Source organism: Bombus flavifrons, chromosome 6, assembly GCF_040668555.2.
Source record: "Bombus flavifrons isolate JBK064 chromosome 6, iyBomFlav1_principal, whole genome shotgun sequence".
NCBI lineage: Eukaryota > Metazoa > Arthropoda > Insecta > Hymenoptera > Apidae > Bombus > Bombus flavifrons.
In genome coordinates, this window is record NC_138447.1 from 10641655 (window position 1) to 10657035 (window position 15381).

The following is a 15381-nucleotide window of genomic DNA, read 5'->3' on the forward strand; positions in this document are numbered from 1 at the left end:
CCAATTAGCTTTTTCAATAATAACGAAATGAAGTGATATAAAAAGTAAAGGATCTGATTTTCGATTACCAATAGTCTGTATAAGGTATATCATCTTCATTCGAAATCATTTTATATCTGATATATTCCGTTTGTTAGAATCTACCTGCCACCTTCGATATTCTCATCGTTTGCTCTAACAGAGATTGAAGAAATTGAATGTCATACGAAATGGATAACAACGTACGGGTCATTTCGAAATCGAAAATTATGTTAATTTACTGTTTCTATATCATCGTGATAATTATCGTATACGTGATATATCGGATATACATGATTGTTAATCCAAATTGCTCAAACGAAGAAGTAGACAGAACGTAATTCAATACATTTTCGCAGACTTTCCTATCCGATTTAATGTCAACGCCATTAGCATAAATGGTGTTTGTAACAGTGTTGCAGTGTTTAGCGCAATGTTTGCTAGCGCACAAATGTCTGCTTTTATCTCGACGTTCCCTGTACTGTATTTACTATGGCACGCGAGACTCCTTTCGCTAATAATACGAATTCTCTGGGTAATTACTTCCTATATAAAACAGGATCTTGAATAAACAATTCGTAGCGCGTTTTAATTAAAAATTCGCTTAGAGCAGCGGAAATTCATCTTTGCTACAAGTGTTAGCGAATAATAGAGCAAAAATTGGATATTTTCGAGAACCGTAAATCCATACACATTTTAATGATATGTCCAAAGAATACGCATTTACACAGAAAGAGAGAGAGAGAGAGAGAGAGAAAGAGATGAAAGGGACTGAAGCATTATTACTGTCTTCCATTCACGTTTTATGATTTTGTTCGGGTACAGCGGATGTTGTATTAACTTTTTCTTTGACCGAAGACCTAATCTTTCTGCATAAAGGCCGCTTCTCTGCTCCTTTCTTACCGTACAATATGGTACGGCGTAATTTTTTTGCATCACGTTATCGTTTCCTGCCGTATTGTATTTATTTTTCACTCCTGCTATACATGCACAGTCGTATAAGAGCAAAGGCGAGGCAAATTACATAAGAACAGAGAAAACTGATCATTATCAAACTGTCGTTTAATACAAAGGGCAAATAGCGAAACATGTTAATCACGTAAAGTTAAAATTTTCCGTAAGTCGTGGTGGAGGAATCTTCTACGTGTAGTAAAAATATTTTACGTTAAATAACTAAAAATTCCATACGACATACATACGTACGTACGTGTGTACGTGGATGAATGTAACGAGAGACAGACAAACAGACAGACAGAAAAAGAGAAAAGATATGTAATAGGTATACTACAGTAGTAGACTGACAAGCCAAGTCAGACATGCGCTCTTAAAGAGGGAATCGCGGCAGTGAAAGAGCTCGAGAGCAAAACCCACGTTTCAGTTTGTCGCGTGTGCTGGCACGGCGCGCATATCGTTCCACGAATCTCGGTAAACGATGTCGAGAAATATGTGGATCGTTTCGACGAAAAAAAACGCGTGCAACGCGATCGTTTCGACCGACAAGTACGTGTCTCATGCGTTTCGTTTCACGTGAATTTTCGCGGAGAGAAGATAAAGCTATCATTGAGCGGAAACAAAAATCGAACACGATACAATCGCGATATCGATACGAATTCGTGAAAATACAGAAGCACGATCACATCTATCAGGTTCATAATCTGAGAATAAGCTCCGTTCGATTAATTGACGTATTATGTCACATTCCCGTACAATCTGCCGTCGCAAACACAAATGATTCGGAACTCTGTATCAATCGTCGACCGTTTGGTTGCGTCGTGGATCGTTTTAATCTATTGCCACCGGCTTCATCGGTATCATTCATCATAATTCGTGTTACGGTGGAATGTGGCCAATGAGAAGCAGTATTTTCGATAATTTTCCTGGAAACAAGACAAAAGCCAACCGCAATTACCCCGAATATGAAGAGACATTGTGTTCGCAGCTCACAGTCAGCGGTTCGTGCGGTTGTATTTCCACTAATACAGATCGTGTGAATATCGTTCGCTCGATATTCCTAATTTAACGATAAGAATATCTTCGATCCATCTTCTATGAAAATCCTGATGAAAGAAGAAAATCTCGTTCGTCGTGGCGTTCAGTATAAAATGTTGTTCGCGTGTTTGATCGTTCTCCAATACTCTTTGTTCCAAACCAACGTCGGATTAAGTCATTCCTTCAAAGTCAAAGGAAAAACCAATGGAATCTCGTATCGATGTAAAGCTGATCCTTGTTACCCAGACGGATATTATAAAATATTTATATTATAAAACATGCGTAAACGTTGAATGTTAATGTTCATTAATATTCATAGGGGCGAAATTGATAATTCATTGTCGCTGGTAATACGCGTTTAATCATAGCCGTGAATTAGTAACGAACAAGGTATATTAACATCGGTGGTTAGGAGTGTGAATTCGCACGGTATTTACGGTGTTCCCTTAGTGTTTACGTAGAAAACAACTTGCAGCATTCGCAGATATCGTACGGCTATATTGTTAATTGCCTTGTGGCAATTAGCAATCAAACGGTACTCATTAGAGCGAAATAATGACGGATTCGCCAATACCGTCGGTCAGCAACATTCAGAGTCGCACTCATACCGCAAGTCAGTCTCAAGTTCAAACGCAAATTCAAGATGACAAGAACGAGAAAACGGAGAAGGCTGTTCTTTTGGTAATTTATTGCTATTTATTTTACTATTAGAACACCGAGTCTACTATATTATTTGGATTAAAGCCGACGATAATACGTTTCTTTCTCGTCGCGAAGTTGCACGTATTCTCGTTTTGCGTAGACCTTAATGAGAAAGCGATCGTTCGAACGGACAGTAACACCGTGTTACTTGATGTATCGTGGAATAATCATCGGTCGTGTAACAAAATGCTCGGTTTACGATTCTGAGAAACTTAGGTACCGATACTTCGCGAATATCGCGACGAATGAAAGGGAAACAGAGTTAATTGCGAGTTTCGGTTTTATTTCGCAGCAAATTCAAGAGATCAACAACCAAGTGGCGCAATTCCGCGATCTGCTGATAAACATCGGCCAACCACGAGACTGTCCGGAACTTCGAGAGAAAATTCGGAGATTACGACGACATTGCGTAGAAGCGTGCAGAAACACGTCCCAGCTCATACTGCCACAAGTACGAAGGTATGGTAAACTTTCTCACAATCTTTTTTTTCTCTCTCGCTTGCTTCCCAGAACGGGTAATAATAAAAGAAATATTTAATGGAAAAGGTAAAACGATTTACGTCCTTGACACGATATTTCGAATCCTACGAAATTCTCACGGAAGAATTACCGTGTCAACAAGCCGTTAAACTTGCTAATTAGCGGGCAGAGAAGGGAGGTCAGAAATTGGAGGATAAGTCGAGAGAAATAAAAAGAAAGGGGGAAACCGAGAACGATTGATTAACTAGTTTATGTCAATTACTCCGAAACGAGCGTTAAACGAAGACATCGCGCGGAGCGAACTCGAATTGCTTCCGGTTAATGAGATTCCAATTAACGGGATAAATAGATTGCTATAACAGAAGCGAACCAGCCACGATAGTCAATACGTATATGTACGTACAGTTGCTACCACGTTTGTGGTTTGGTACGTTGCTACTCACCGTTTCTGATGCAGCGATGCAATATGACCAAAGATTTTCCTCGGTGAGACTCGGAAATGTATCATTTCAAGGAAATCCAAAAAATCTGCCAGACAATTTATCACACTTATCGTTGTGTTTTATTCGCTAAATTACATCTCTTAAGCACGACGCTAAATGGCTTTTTAAAGTCAAATCAGTCGCTCGCATTTTCGTCATTACCCTGATAATCTTATCGCGCTTCCGAATCATTCTTAACCCTCGGTTATCATTATGGATTCTGGTGACCCACAGTTACACTTTGTAAAGAAATATCTACAAGACGTCGCTTATAATGGCACTATGTCTATAATCTGCTATCAATTTGAAGTATTTTGAGCTGCTAAGAATCCCGTAAGTTTGTGGCAACTCTCTAAAGTTAGTTACGTCTTAGCGTCGTGCTGACTCAAGCGTATTTTTTATTACAGTGGAACATATTTTATTTCTGTGCAAATCTCACGTACATTCGTCAATCATTATTATATATTTTTTTACACCTAAATCTACATATATAACTGAGGTAAAAAATTTTCGTACGAGTGTGTGTGTGAATAAACTAATTTTTTCAAATAACTGCATCGCCTTTCTTGCTCAAAAATTGCTCGATATATCCAATAAGTATGCATCCTCGATGTGTCAAATAAATATATTTTTTGAAACGTGTATTAAAAAACTACTTTTTTCCTTTCGAGTATCTTAAAAGCATCATCTTAAATTTTCAGCCAGAAATGTCAAAACGTAAAAATATTGACATTGTTTCATAAAAATATCTTTTTTTCTAAGCTTACAAATAGAAAGATTTTTTTTTTTTAAGAATGATGTCACTTCGTTTATTAACCTCTTTCTGTCAAAGCATATTCTAGGATGTTCAAACTATATCCCCAAATTTTTTCAATTCAACATCACTGCTATTTTTTGGACAGCAGGTAGTTGAAAATTGAATAGGGTCTGGGTGACCTAGTGTGACAACCGGAATTCCTGAAACAAGTATAACCAAGGGTCATCGACTCTATACTAGTAAAAGCTATCCATTTGGTATTTTTATATCAAAATTCCTTTCGTTGTTGTAATCAAACCGCGCATCACAAGGAAATATCGCGTTCTACAATCAAATAAGGGAAAGGGTGAAATAATAGCGTCACGAAAGTTCCTATTACTTTGAACTGTGCTGCAAAGAATGTTATCGATTCCACGGGATTGGTTTTCCTACGAAGAAGAGAGAGAAAAGAAGATATAAAGAACGATGACCAACGTCCAATCTCCAAACATTCTCAGACGTCACCTTTGAACAATTCTCTTCCGCGAGTTTGCCTGTTTTAATGAAAAGTTAAATGTTTCACAAATTTCTTCCTCTTCTGCATTCTCATTAATTCTCCTCTTATCTGATTTACAACGAGATGAATGAAACAGCCGGAATTTCCGACTCGTCGAATAAATTTTGCAAAATTACAAACGTCCGAAAAGTCATCTATCTCGTAATTTCTTCGATAGAAGCTCGATGCATTGCTCGACAATCTTGTTGGTTTTAATAGAAACTGTTATTCCCGTTAAATTGTATTCGTAATCAATTTTCACCTGGCTTTAACAACTCCTTACCTGCAGTTAGATTATCGGATATTACATATTCGTTTATTATACGTTTCTCGTTACATAATTGCTTAATTATGGCGCGACACATCGTGTACACAATATTCGCCCTCCGTTTCCCCCATTTCCATTCGCGTAACACATTGCTGCGTAAACTCTGCTACATTTTAAACGTCAAACGCACACTAATCGCGATCAAGTGTTACTTAAATAATTATTCCGCGAAAATTAAACGCAATACAATTAGCAGAAAGTTACGTACGCTGAGAAAAAGGAAAAAAAGAAAACGAATTAGAAATTATATCAAGCCTGGCTGAAAGCATGATTGATTCACAATGAAGCACTTAGCAACATACCGAACGTCTAATTTATCATGCAAACAACTTTTCCAATACTTCCGTGCCTTGTAATAGGCCTATCTCGTACAACGTATCTTACGAAATCACGCGACTTCTGTATCGATTACGCGAAACACGGAAACGTTCACCTTTTTTACCTTCTTTTTCATTCGTTTTTCTTTTTCCTCTTTCTTTCTTTCTTTCAGTGAAATTTGGTACGTGTATTCATTTTCGTCAATGAACGATATTACATCGAAACGCTTATGCATAATTTCGTTTGATACCTCTAATCGAAGCAGATCACAGTATACGCATAAATTACGGGTTTCAACTTAAATCAGGTATCATTCGTAAATTCCCCTTTCAGATCGCTGCGCTCGTTTCAAAATTTATTCCTACTAATTGCCTACGAGATAGCGACAAACGAGAGTGGCAACATAAGAGGATCGAGTTCATCATCTGGTAATCGCCCTCGCTGTTATAGCTCTTGATATCAAGCAAGTTTGTTGTTAAGCGTTACTTACAGACCGCTAGGGAATTAAGCGATAAATAGCAAGCGCATGCGAGGCACCGCTGACGTAAATCATAATATAAACGGTCATTGAAAAGAAAGAAACTGGATTATTAGATTTTTGCGATACTAAAATTACAGCCCTGGAAAAATTGTGGTTGAAAGTTAGCCGAGAACACGCAGAAACCATTTACAATTTCAAAAGTAAAACGTGAGACTAAAGCCTTAAGGGGTATTACTCCAACGATTTCCACGAAACTTCATAAACATCGAAGCAAAACGATATATTATTTACATTTAAGTCTACTTGCTTTTAGAATTCCAGCTTGATGTACGTGAATTTTCACAGATTATTTATAAAAATAGTGGAAACGAAAGTATCACGCGACAAATTGGTTACGTACACCACCGTTCATAAATATCTGAACACTTTAATTTTCAGTAAACGTACGTGAATTTTCTCAAATTTATGAAATTAGCAGACGATACATTTAAATTGCTATACCAAACACCACGCTATTAAATATACTATCTATACCATACTGTTAAATACCATCGCTTGCATTAAAATCGGAAACTTATAATTCGAAAATATAGAACATAGCCATAAAAAACTTATTAAGCAATAAAATACTTCTACCAGATTTATCCATTAGCAATGAAAAATGATTTATTATCCCATATTTGCTTTTAGAAAATCGATATAAAGACTGAAATCACTGCAGTTCAATTTATCTGCAACTTCGCAATTAAAATACATGTTGTCAAGGAGAGAGGTGTTGTCGAGGAGTTGTTGTTTAACTCCTTGTGGCGATTGCACAATTTAAAAAGAAATTTACGGTCAGAGGATTGTTGAACGCGCCACGTCGGTGCACTTCGTTATAATTCTACGATCTCACATTACGTCTCGCCTTTTCGCAATGAAAAGAAGAAATTCCGTGGTTGGCCGCGAACCAACACGAAACAATCTCGTTACGTAATGAACCGCTTGGTTTCATGTCGCATTTACAGAAATGGTATTAAACATTCCACGTTTGCAGCAATAAAGGTGTTTTAACTAAGTTTTTAATATATAAAATTTATTTTGTTTCGCATGTAACAATCATAGCGTAAAGGTTTTACTCCACGTCCCACGTTTTATCGCATTCTATCGACTGACGTGTTTCGAGTCTTTGTAAATGTTAATAATCGTGTTTCTCGGGTAATTAGCTTGGTAGAACGTAGGATGAAAGGTCATGAAATTATTGGCTACGAAATAAGTCGCAGACGAACAAAGAAAAAAAGAAGAAGTAATAATTGGAGAGGAAAAAAGTGGTCGGATGACGAAATCCCTAACGAGGAAACTTGGGACGACAAAAAAATAATAAGCCTACGAATGGGTTCTGCTTTCAGAACAACGGATATCGGGATCCCTGTTGACTGCCCAAATTTGATGCTGCTCTTTTATGTTGTGCAATTATTCCTGCGCGAGCTCTGCAAAAGTAAGAACCTCATCCGCATCGTACCGATGGATATGACGGAATATTACGGTAACTTTTCTAAGCATCCTATATTTTCCTACGAGTTAAACATTCCAGCGAATAAAGAATCCTATCAGCTCGTAAATTTACTTGCAATAAACGCGTTACATACGTTTTATCTATCATCTAAAGGTATTCGCCGAAAGAAGATAATTTAATTCAGAATAAACGACTTAGAAAAGTATTATCTCTTTATCCTCGAGATTTTCTCCGTTTCTATTATCAGACACACAAAAAGAAAAGAATATTTTCAACTATATATAAATATTATACATAGGTACATATACGAAGACATTTAAGATGTGTATATATATAAAGTTTCTCCCCATTGTTAAAGGGTCCAACACTTATATGAACGCAGACTGCGGATTTTTATAGAAATTCATATTTCACAAGCGTGACTGCTGAAACAGAATCCAAGGAGATATTTATTTCACTTGTTAACATAGGTGAAACTACACCTATTTTTCTTCTCACCTATTGAAGTAGGTAGAATAATTTTATAACGAGTACCGTAATTTGGATAATTTCATATATTCTTATATATTCGCGTGTTCTATGCATCTTTACACCCTTAAATTGCAGTCTATTTATACGTCGCGCGTTTTTTTTTCACAAACAGCCATGGTAACGACCAACGCAGATCTATTTTTGCTCTCGTTACAGAAACTCGAGCCGGGCCATCCAACATCGGCAACGTGATCTCGCAGATAGTCCTCTGTAAGCAGATCACACCGGATTTCTACGAGGAAGAATTGTGCAGCATCCAAAAGGACTCCGAGGAAATTCGAGGCTTGATGAACGAACTGCAAGAATTTATGCCCCAGTCGGGTGGCGATATAGGTACCGTCGTATTCTCTGTTTACCATTCTCCCCTTTTCCTCCCTTGTTTCTCGTTTATAGAATTTTATTTCGCAACGCCCCCGTTTCTTTCCCTGCGTATATTTCCACTCGTTTTTCACGGGTTGCTCGAATTTTTCTCGAGTGTACGCTTCGAGGGGATAATATTACAAACGCTATTGGTTGACAAAGAGCGCACACGCGGTAAGAACGTTTTTCGGAAAGATAAAAGCCCTTGTCGCCCGGAGAGATATTTTCCAAGGGGGCAGGTTAAACTGTTTTTCAAACAGCAGAGAATCGAACGGCATATTCGCGTCACTCGATTCACTTCGAAACGTAAACGCGCCACGTCAGTTAATTCGATTACGCTGTTCTACGAACGTTTCGTCGTTCTATTTGCCACTCTAATATCTCTTCCTGCTTTGTTGACCTTACTTTCACTATCCATCCTTCTTCCTATTCTACTGCTCTCTCGCGACTTCTCTCTATTCAACCGCCTCTAATCGGGTTACTCCAGAGGCCAAGGTCTGGATTTCAAAGGAGAACACAATCCCCCTTTTCTCTCTGTTCGTCTCTTTGGCTATGTCTTACCTCCTCGCTCTTGCCAATTCCCATTGATTCCACGGAACAAACGTATTAGCTCTAAACAGGCTGAAGCTCGGTATAGAATTATCAAGCTATAATGCCGATTCACTTCTCAGTCTCGATAGTACACGACGACCTTAATTATCTACCGATATAATGAGCGAATTCGGATGCGCCCCTGTGTCTCACTAGGGGTAGGAACGAGAGAGATAGCACGAAAATTACCATGTACGATCTTCGATCCCCTAAGCGTCAATTCGAGACTTTGCCTGCTTATCAAGGGAATAACGATACGACTAGAGAGAAACAGAGAGAGAGAGAGAGAGAGATTTGACATTGAACAAGAACCAGGTCAAGGTCGAATCAGAACATAAACTTCCCTTAATGCGCGTTACGAACAGGAAATTCATGTTTAAGGAAGATCACGCGCGGTCACAGAAGTAGAATAAGAGAACAGCCGCGGTTGGTCGGAGATTCCGGGTAAAATTTCGTAAAAGGGCAGGTCGAGTGGTGTTGTGTGCACGCGGCGTGTCGAGAAAATTCGTCGGGGAAACGGCGCGAAACGATACGAGAGAGGAACGAGATGGGAGGAAGCGGAGCGCGAATAGAAAAGAACGCACGGTTTATTTCCGAGTGGAAATACTTAGGCGGAAGACTTTGCCGACGTGGAAACAAGACACATGCGCAGCTTTTACAAATTTCCAAAAGATGTTCGAGCCACGGGAACCCGGTCAATGTAATACGGTGGAAGCGCGTAAACAAGAAATACAAAACACAGAAATACATAAAAGCTACGGAGAACGCGAGAGTATTATTCAACATTAAACAGAGCTTTCGGGTCAAGGATAGATGGAAACGTGGAAGTTCGTTCCTGCGTTCCCTCCGTTCTCCACGGAAACGAGAATTCGCTAGGCGCGGGAATAGGGTGGGAAAATCAAAGGTAGAGAGAGAAATATGCTCGACCGCGAACCGATAAAGCAATTTGAGTCACGATTTGCGAAACAATCTGGATAGACAAGATCGTGTAAACCTTTGTAGCCGGCACTATGGTGACCCGTAGCTAGACCAGGATTCTCTATTTCTCCTGATAAAATTAATATGTACGCGTATCGTCTGTCGCATGCCATCAAGCGTGGAGTGCAATTTTCGGGGTCAAGGACGCGAGGAATTCATTTTCAACTACGATTTTCCGAGAAAAAAAAAAGGCCACCTGCGGTAACTGGAAATAAGTTTTGTTGCGTGTCGAATGGAAGAGAAAAAGAATGGGAAAAGAAAAATATGAGAATGAGTTACGAAGACTGTCCCTTGATAAAGTAAATTTAAGTTGTAATTTGCGAAATAACAAAGCGAACACGGTTCGCGTGATATTTTTCACTCTTAAATTTCACGAAACATATTTTATCGCTGAGATTCTCGGAGTCGATGAAACCACCCGTGATTTTACGATAATGCAAAGTCGAACGCGAAGAGATCTCGGCGAGCAGGCATCGCAATTTATTGCGGCCATAGCAATGGTAGAGTTAAGTCGTCTTTTCATCGTAGTACGATACGAGCTCGTACGATTTTTCCGTATTGCCGGCATCGTATGAAATGGCACCGCTTCCGGTCGTTGTCGGACTAATGGCGATGATATGTCCCGCTTAAGAAGGCTTACATCACATTTCGCTATAATTTATTCGGCAGTCTTTCTCCCTTTCGCGTTTTCATTTCTCGCCACTCTAAAATACGTTCCCAGGGTATAATCGCTGAAGATGATATTCTTTCAGAGAAGAAAGCTCCTTTGAAAAGTACTGGATATTAAAAAATGGCATCGAGAGCCGTACATTATGAAAATCGATACAACCGGACAGTCTATCTGCTAAGTGATTCGAAACATTGTGGCTATTCTCTTTAGCTTAACTGGTTTGCTAGTTGAGTATTATTCATTTTTCTATGTACTTCACAAATGCTTAATCATAGCGATATTAAGTCAGTTCGTAGCTATTTTTTTTTTTTTTTTTTTTATAAAATAATGTCTTACATTTATTGTTATACATAACTCATTATATTTTTAAGTCATGAAAATGTATCGTTGCAGAGAGGACTTGTAAGAATTGAAATATGTGACTAAATTCAAATTTTCAAAATCTTGGCTTACCCCACTATGGTTTTCAGCTCGCCAGATAAGTGAGAATCGCGGACTTGGAAAAATTGCCCCAATTGTGAACCATCTGAATAAAAATTGCAGTGAAACCTATGCTATCCAGATATCTGTATCTACACATTTAATCCGAAAAGATTAGTATGTCAATAAGTTAAAGAAAGATATTAAATGAAAAGGAGTAAAGAGAAATGTTTTTTAGGTATCACGTAAGAAAATTCGTTATATACAGTGCTATTTGCATTTTTAATTTAAAAAAAAATCTTATGAAGAATTTCTTCGATTAGGAGTATATTGACTCGATCTTCTAGCGAATAAAATCACCCCTTCCTTTCCTTCATTAAATAATTGTTCGTTCAAGAAATATTGACTCGACTATATATTTGGTTTATGAAATTTTCAAAGCTAAGAAAATTTCTTCTACACTTTGTTTCCAGAAAAGTACTCAGCTTTACAGAGTGCCGGAAGTAGGGGTAACCGTCCCAACGGCAGACGGATGCATCGATGGAACCAAAGCCACGAAAGGCCTAGCAGGCCTACCAGACAATCGTCCTACTTTCGCGGAGCTTTGAATCTCTTTTGTTGCGCCGCAAGGGCCAACTATGTTTAATCGAACTAAACGTATTTGCCCACCTTTCTCTTAAAGAAATCCTTTCACAAAAGTTTTTAATAATTTATATACTTAATTTCCTTTCGTTTTTAATTTTCTATCTGTAAATTTTAAGAATAAGTGATAAAGGGAGAACAAATTTTCGCTATATTTTTAAATCAAAAGGATATTCAACTCTAGTCGATTAGTCGATAAGAAACCTGATACTGAAGCTTTATTTAGTTCATAAGTACGGATCTCTAAATATAGAAACATATTCGGTATTTTTATAAAAAAGTTTCATTTACTGCAGAATCGTTTAAATATATTGAAAAATCTGACAAACTTACGGTGCAAGTGAGTTGTTGCATTGTTGATCGACCACTCGGTTCCATAAAATTATGAAGACAGATCGATTCCTTGATAAAATTTAATTAGACTTTCTCTCGTCCCTCGATCAACACCAACGGCATAATATCTAGCATTTAAAGGAAAAAAAAGTCAATGTAAAAACAATCATTATAGATGTGACATTGTCGTTTATTTGTGTATTTACTACTCGAAATCCGAACTGTGATGAACGAGCTCAAATTTATCGCTGATCGGATAGCATATAAGAAACTATGCATCACGTTGGAAAGTAGGAAAATAAATGCCAACTGAATTGGACGTTGATCATTCCAATAGTGGACCAATGTGAACCACGTATCGCCCATATGCACAATAAGAGTAATGCAATTAAAAAGAATTTATACTTTGAGAATTTTATCGTATTAGTCTCTGACAGTATTCCATCTTTATCTAATTATATTTCATAAAAATCATGATACGTTCGTATCTTTTCATTATTGTCATATATATAAGGTCGTTATTTATACATAAGTTAATAAAAATGGAACATTTCACGCTTTTAACTCGTGTCATTTTTTATAACAAATTGGCGATACGGTTCTATAAACGGTTCATTTTAATGTTAAATGTATTATTATATGAAATTGAAAAAAGATATATGTATATGTGAAATCTATATATACACACATACATCTATATGTATACACGTTACATTGAACCGTATAAAAGTATATATAATGTTGGTTTTACGGCCACGTATCAATAAACGATAATAATTATTAATTATTATCGTTTCATTGTTCACCGTATTAAACGTAATTGACTCCTTCCGCTAGTGATGCTTCGACATCTTTTGTATTACTATTTACGTTCGATTTCAATTATCGACACAGAGAATATTAGTGTATGACGCAAATTATCGTTTTTTTATTTAAAAACGAATCAATCTGGGTATTGAGTAGAGATCTAAATAAGAACATAAATATGTAAAAGAAAGTATAAAACGTTGTATGACATTGTATGTAAAGCATAAAAGTTAACGTTCATGTCATCGATGTTATGGATGTTATATTCATAAGGATCTCGTCACTTTGGTGAATTCTTAAATGTCTTTTTCATTTGACGGTGCAAAGGAACTTGAACGTTAAATCCTTAATCCAAATTCTCTATCGGCAAAAAATTTTATTGTACGTTACATCATACTTGAAGAATAATAAATAAATCACTATATATTAAAACTTTGTATTTGGTCCTGATATAGGAAAATTTTCGTTGCCTTTCAATTGATACATATATAAGAAAATGAAAATATGAGAGAGTAAGACAAATGCATGATATACCTTAAATGTAATAGTCAGAAGAGAATATCGTATCGAATTACTAAAGTTAATAAATTTTAATCTGGTATCTCCCACTTACTTTTATCGAATTTTTGTTCAAACTGATCTGACGTCTGTGTTTTCAAAATTACAATACACTACTGCCCTCTTACGAATATCGGAAGAAACTGTATAGCGCGCAATTACAAAATGGCGACCTATTTTCGAACGAGATGTAAGAGCGTATGAACATAAATCTGTAATGAATGTAATTGAAGTCATGTAATAAATAAAAGTTCCGCTAATAATAAATAAAAGTGCAATTACAGTAAATAATCTTACGTTAATTATTGCTTAAATAAAACTTTGTAACTCTAAAACTACTTCTAGAGATGTCGCTATTAAGTCGAAAAGTGTATGCACTTACATATCTATGTGAAACAGTTCACATTATATAATGGTAGATCAGTAGAACCACATTTGTCGTTCTTGAATTTGGATACTTGCTGTTCGAAATATATGACAATGTCCTTCAGTAGGATAATTGTAAGTATTATTTTAATATATAATTTATTACACTCGTTAATATTCAACTAAAATGTATAAAAATTGAATTGTTGATAATAAAATGAAATATTCCGACAATTTAATTATGGTACTGATTGAATAAAAACATTCTAAGACCAAAGAATATTACATAAAATTAACAGAAGACATTACTATTTTTTAGGTGCGGTCACTTTCTAGCAGTTCTGCTGCTCAACAAATGGTTAAGGTACTTTTCAAACATATATTAGATATAAAATTACATAACTTTAAAATATATATTTAATACTTCAGATAGTATTTCATAATCATATGTTTTAATAAGTCACAATTGTGTGAGTTACTTTTAAAAACTTTAGAATATTTTCTATTAATTTCATTTCCAGTAATGAAAATGTTACTTCACTGTCTTTTTGTTTTTAGCCTCCAATTCAAGTATATGGAATAGAAGGACGATATGCTACAGCACTTTATTCTGCAGCTTCAAAACAAAAAGTATTAAATAATGTTGAAAAAGATCTGCTTAAATTTCAAGTATGTATGATAAATATTCCATCTTATTCTTAATTCATAATTAAAAATAATTTTACTATTAATAAAAACATACATATGTTAGGATTTTCTGAAGAAAGATAAACAATTAGCAGAATTTGTGAAGAATCCGTCGATAAAACGAAAAGATAAAGTAAAAGCACTTCAGGCAATTGGTGGAAAAGTTAGTCTAAGTAATGAAACTGTAAATCTGTTGGGTTTACTGGCAGAAAATGGCAGACTTTCAGATGTAAATAATGTAATTAATACATTTAAATTATTTATGGCTGCCAATAGAGGTGAGGTCCCTTGTGAAGTTATAACTGCTAAACCACTTGATGCTGAGATGACATCTAAGCTTCAAACAGCTCTAAAGGGCTTCTTAAGTAAAGGTCAATCTATTTTGCTTACTTCGAAAGTTGATCCTTCTATTATTGGAGGTATGATTATAGCAATAGGTGATAAATATGTAGACATGAGCGTGGCCAGTAAAATAAAAAAATATTCTGACATTATTGCTAACACAGTGTGATCACTTTCTAACATTCAGTGAAATGAGCAAAGATAAAGTACTCATATAGAACAATTCATGAGTATTCTGTATGTCATTAAACAATAAAATATTCAGAATCTACTTATTGCTATTAAGAAAATCTGTTTTTTATTATATTAAACCATTTTATGTATAAGTAACCTTTATTTTTTTTATAAGTAAAATCAATCAAGATAAAAAAACAAGATCTTACTTGTATAATAGTAAGATATAGTCATATTTATTCTTATGCTAACAAAAATTTGGGTGCCATTTAAAAAGTATTTATATTTGAAAAATTAAGTACTTACAATGTTTTGAATTTGTATATGCATTTACAGA

At 36.0% G+C, this 15381-nt stretch overlaps 2 protein-coding genes across 2 annotated transcripts; both read left to right on the forward strand.

Annotated features, from left to right (window-relative positions):
* The first annotated feature begins 2436 nt into the window (after nucleotides 1-2436).
* Nucleotides 2437-14442, forward strand: dcma (decima). Its single transcript, XM_069114693.1, has 7 exons — nucleotides 2437-2688; nucleotides 3002-3168; nucleotides 7479-7615; nucleotides 8273-8449; nucleotides 11609-13976; nucleotides 14161-14205; nucleotides 14400-14442. The coding sequence occupies exons 1-5, from the start codon at nucleotides 2563-2565 to the stop codon at nucleotides 11779-11781; spliced, it is 780 nt and encodes a 259-aa protein (XP_068970794.1). The 5' UTR covers nucleotides 2437-2562; the 3' UTR covers nucleotides 11782-13976; nucleotides 14161-14205; nucleotides 14400-14442.
* ATPsynO (ATP synthase subunit O, mitochondrial) lies at nucleotides 13844-15160 on the forward strand. The gene is made up of 4 exons (XM_069114694.1): nucleotides 13844-13976; nucleotides 14161-14205; nucleotides 14400-14510; nucleotides 14593-15160. The coding sequence occupies exons 1-4, from the start codon at nucleotides 13848-13850 to the stop codon at nucleotides 15037-15039; spliced, it is 732 nt and encodes a 243-aa protein (XP_068970795.1). The 5' UTR covers nucleotides 13844-13847; the 3' UTR covers nucleotides 15040-15160.
* The last annotated feature ends 221 nt before the right edge of the window (nucleotides 15161-15381 follow it).

Coding starts and splice junctions, on each gene's coding strand:
- dcma (XM_069114693.1), top strand. CDS start 2,563: ATGACGGATTCGCCAATACCGTCGGTCAGCAACATTCAGAGTCGCACT. Junction 2,689..3,001: donor CGGAGAAGGCTGTTCTTTTG/GTAATTTATTGC, acceptor TTTATTTCGCAG/CAAATTCAAGAGATCAACAA. Junction 7,616..8,272: donor GGATATGACGGAATATTACG/GTAACTTTTCTA, acceptor CTCTCGTTACAG/AAACTCGAGCCGGGCCATCC.
- ATPsynO (XM_069114694.1), top strand. CDS start 13,848: ATGCACTTACATATCTATGTGAAACAGTTCACATTATATAATGGTAGA. Junction 14,206..14,399: donor CTGCTCAACAAATGGTTAAG/GTACTTTTCAAA, acceptor TTTTGTTTTTAG/CCTCCAATTCAAGTATATGG. Junction 14,511..14,592: donor AAGATCTGCTTAAATTTCAA/GTATGTATGATA, acceptor TACATATGTTAG/GATTTTCTGAAGAAAGATAA.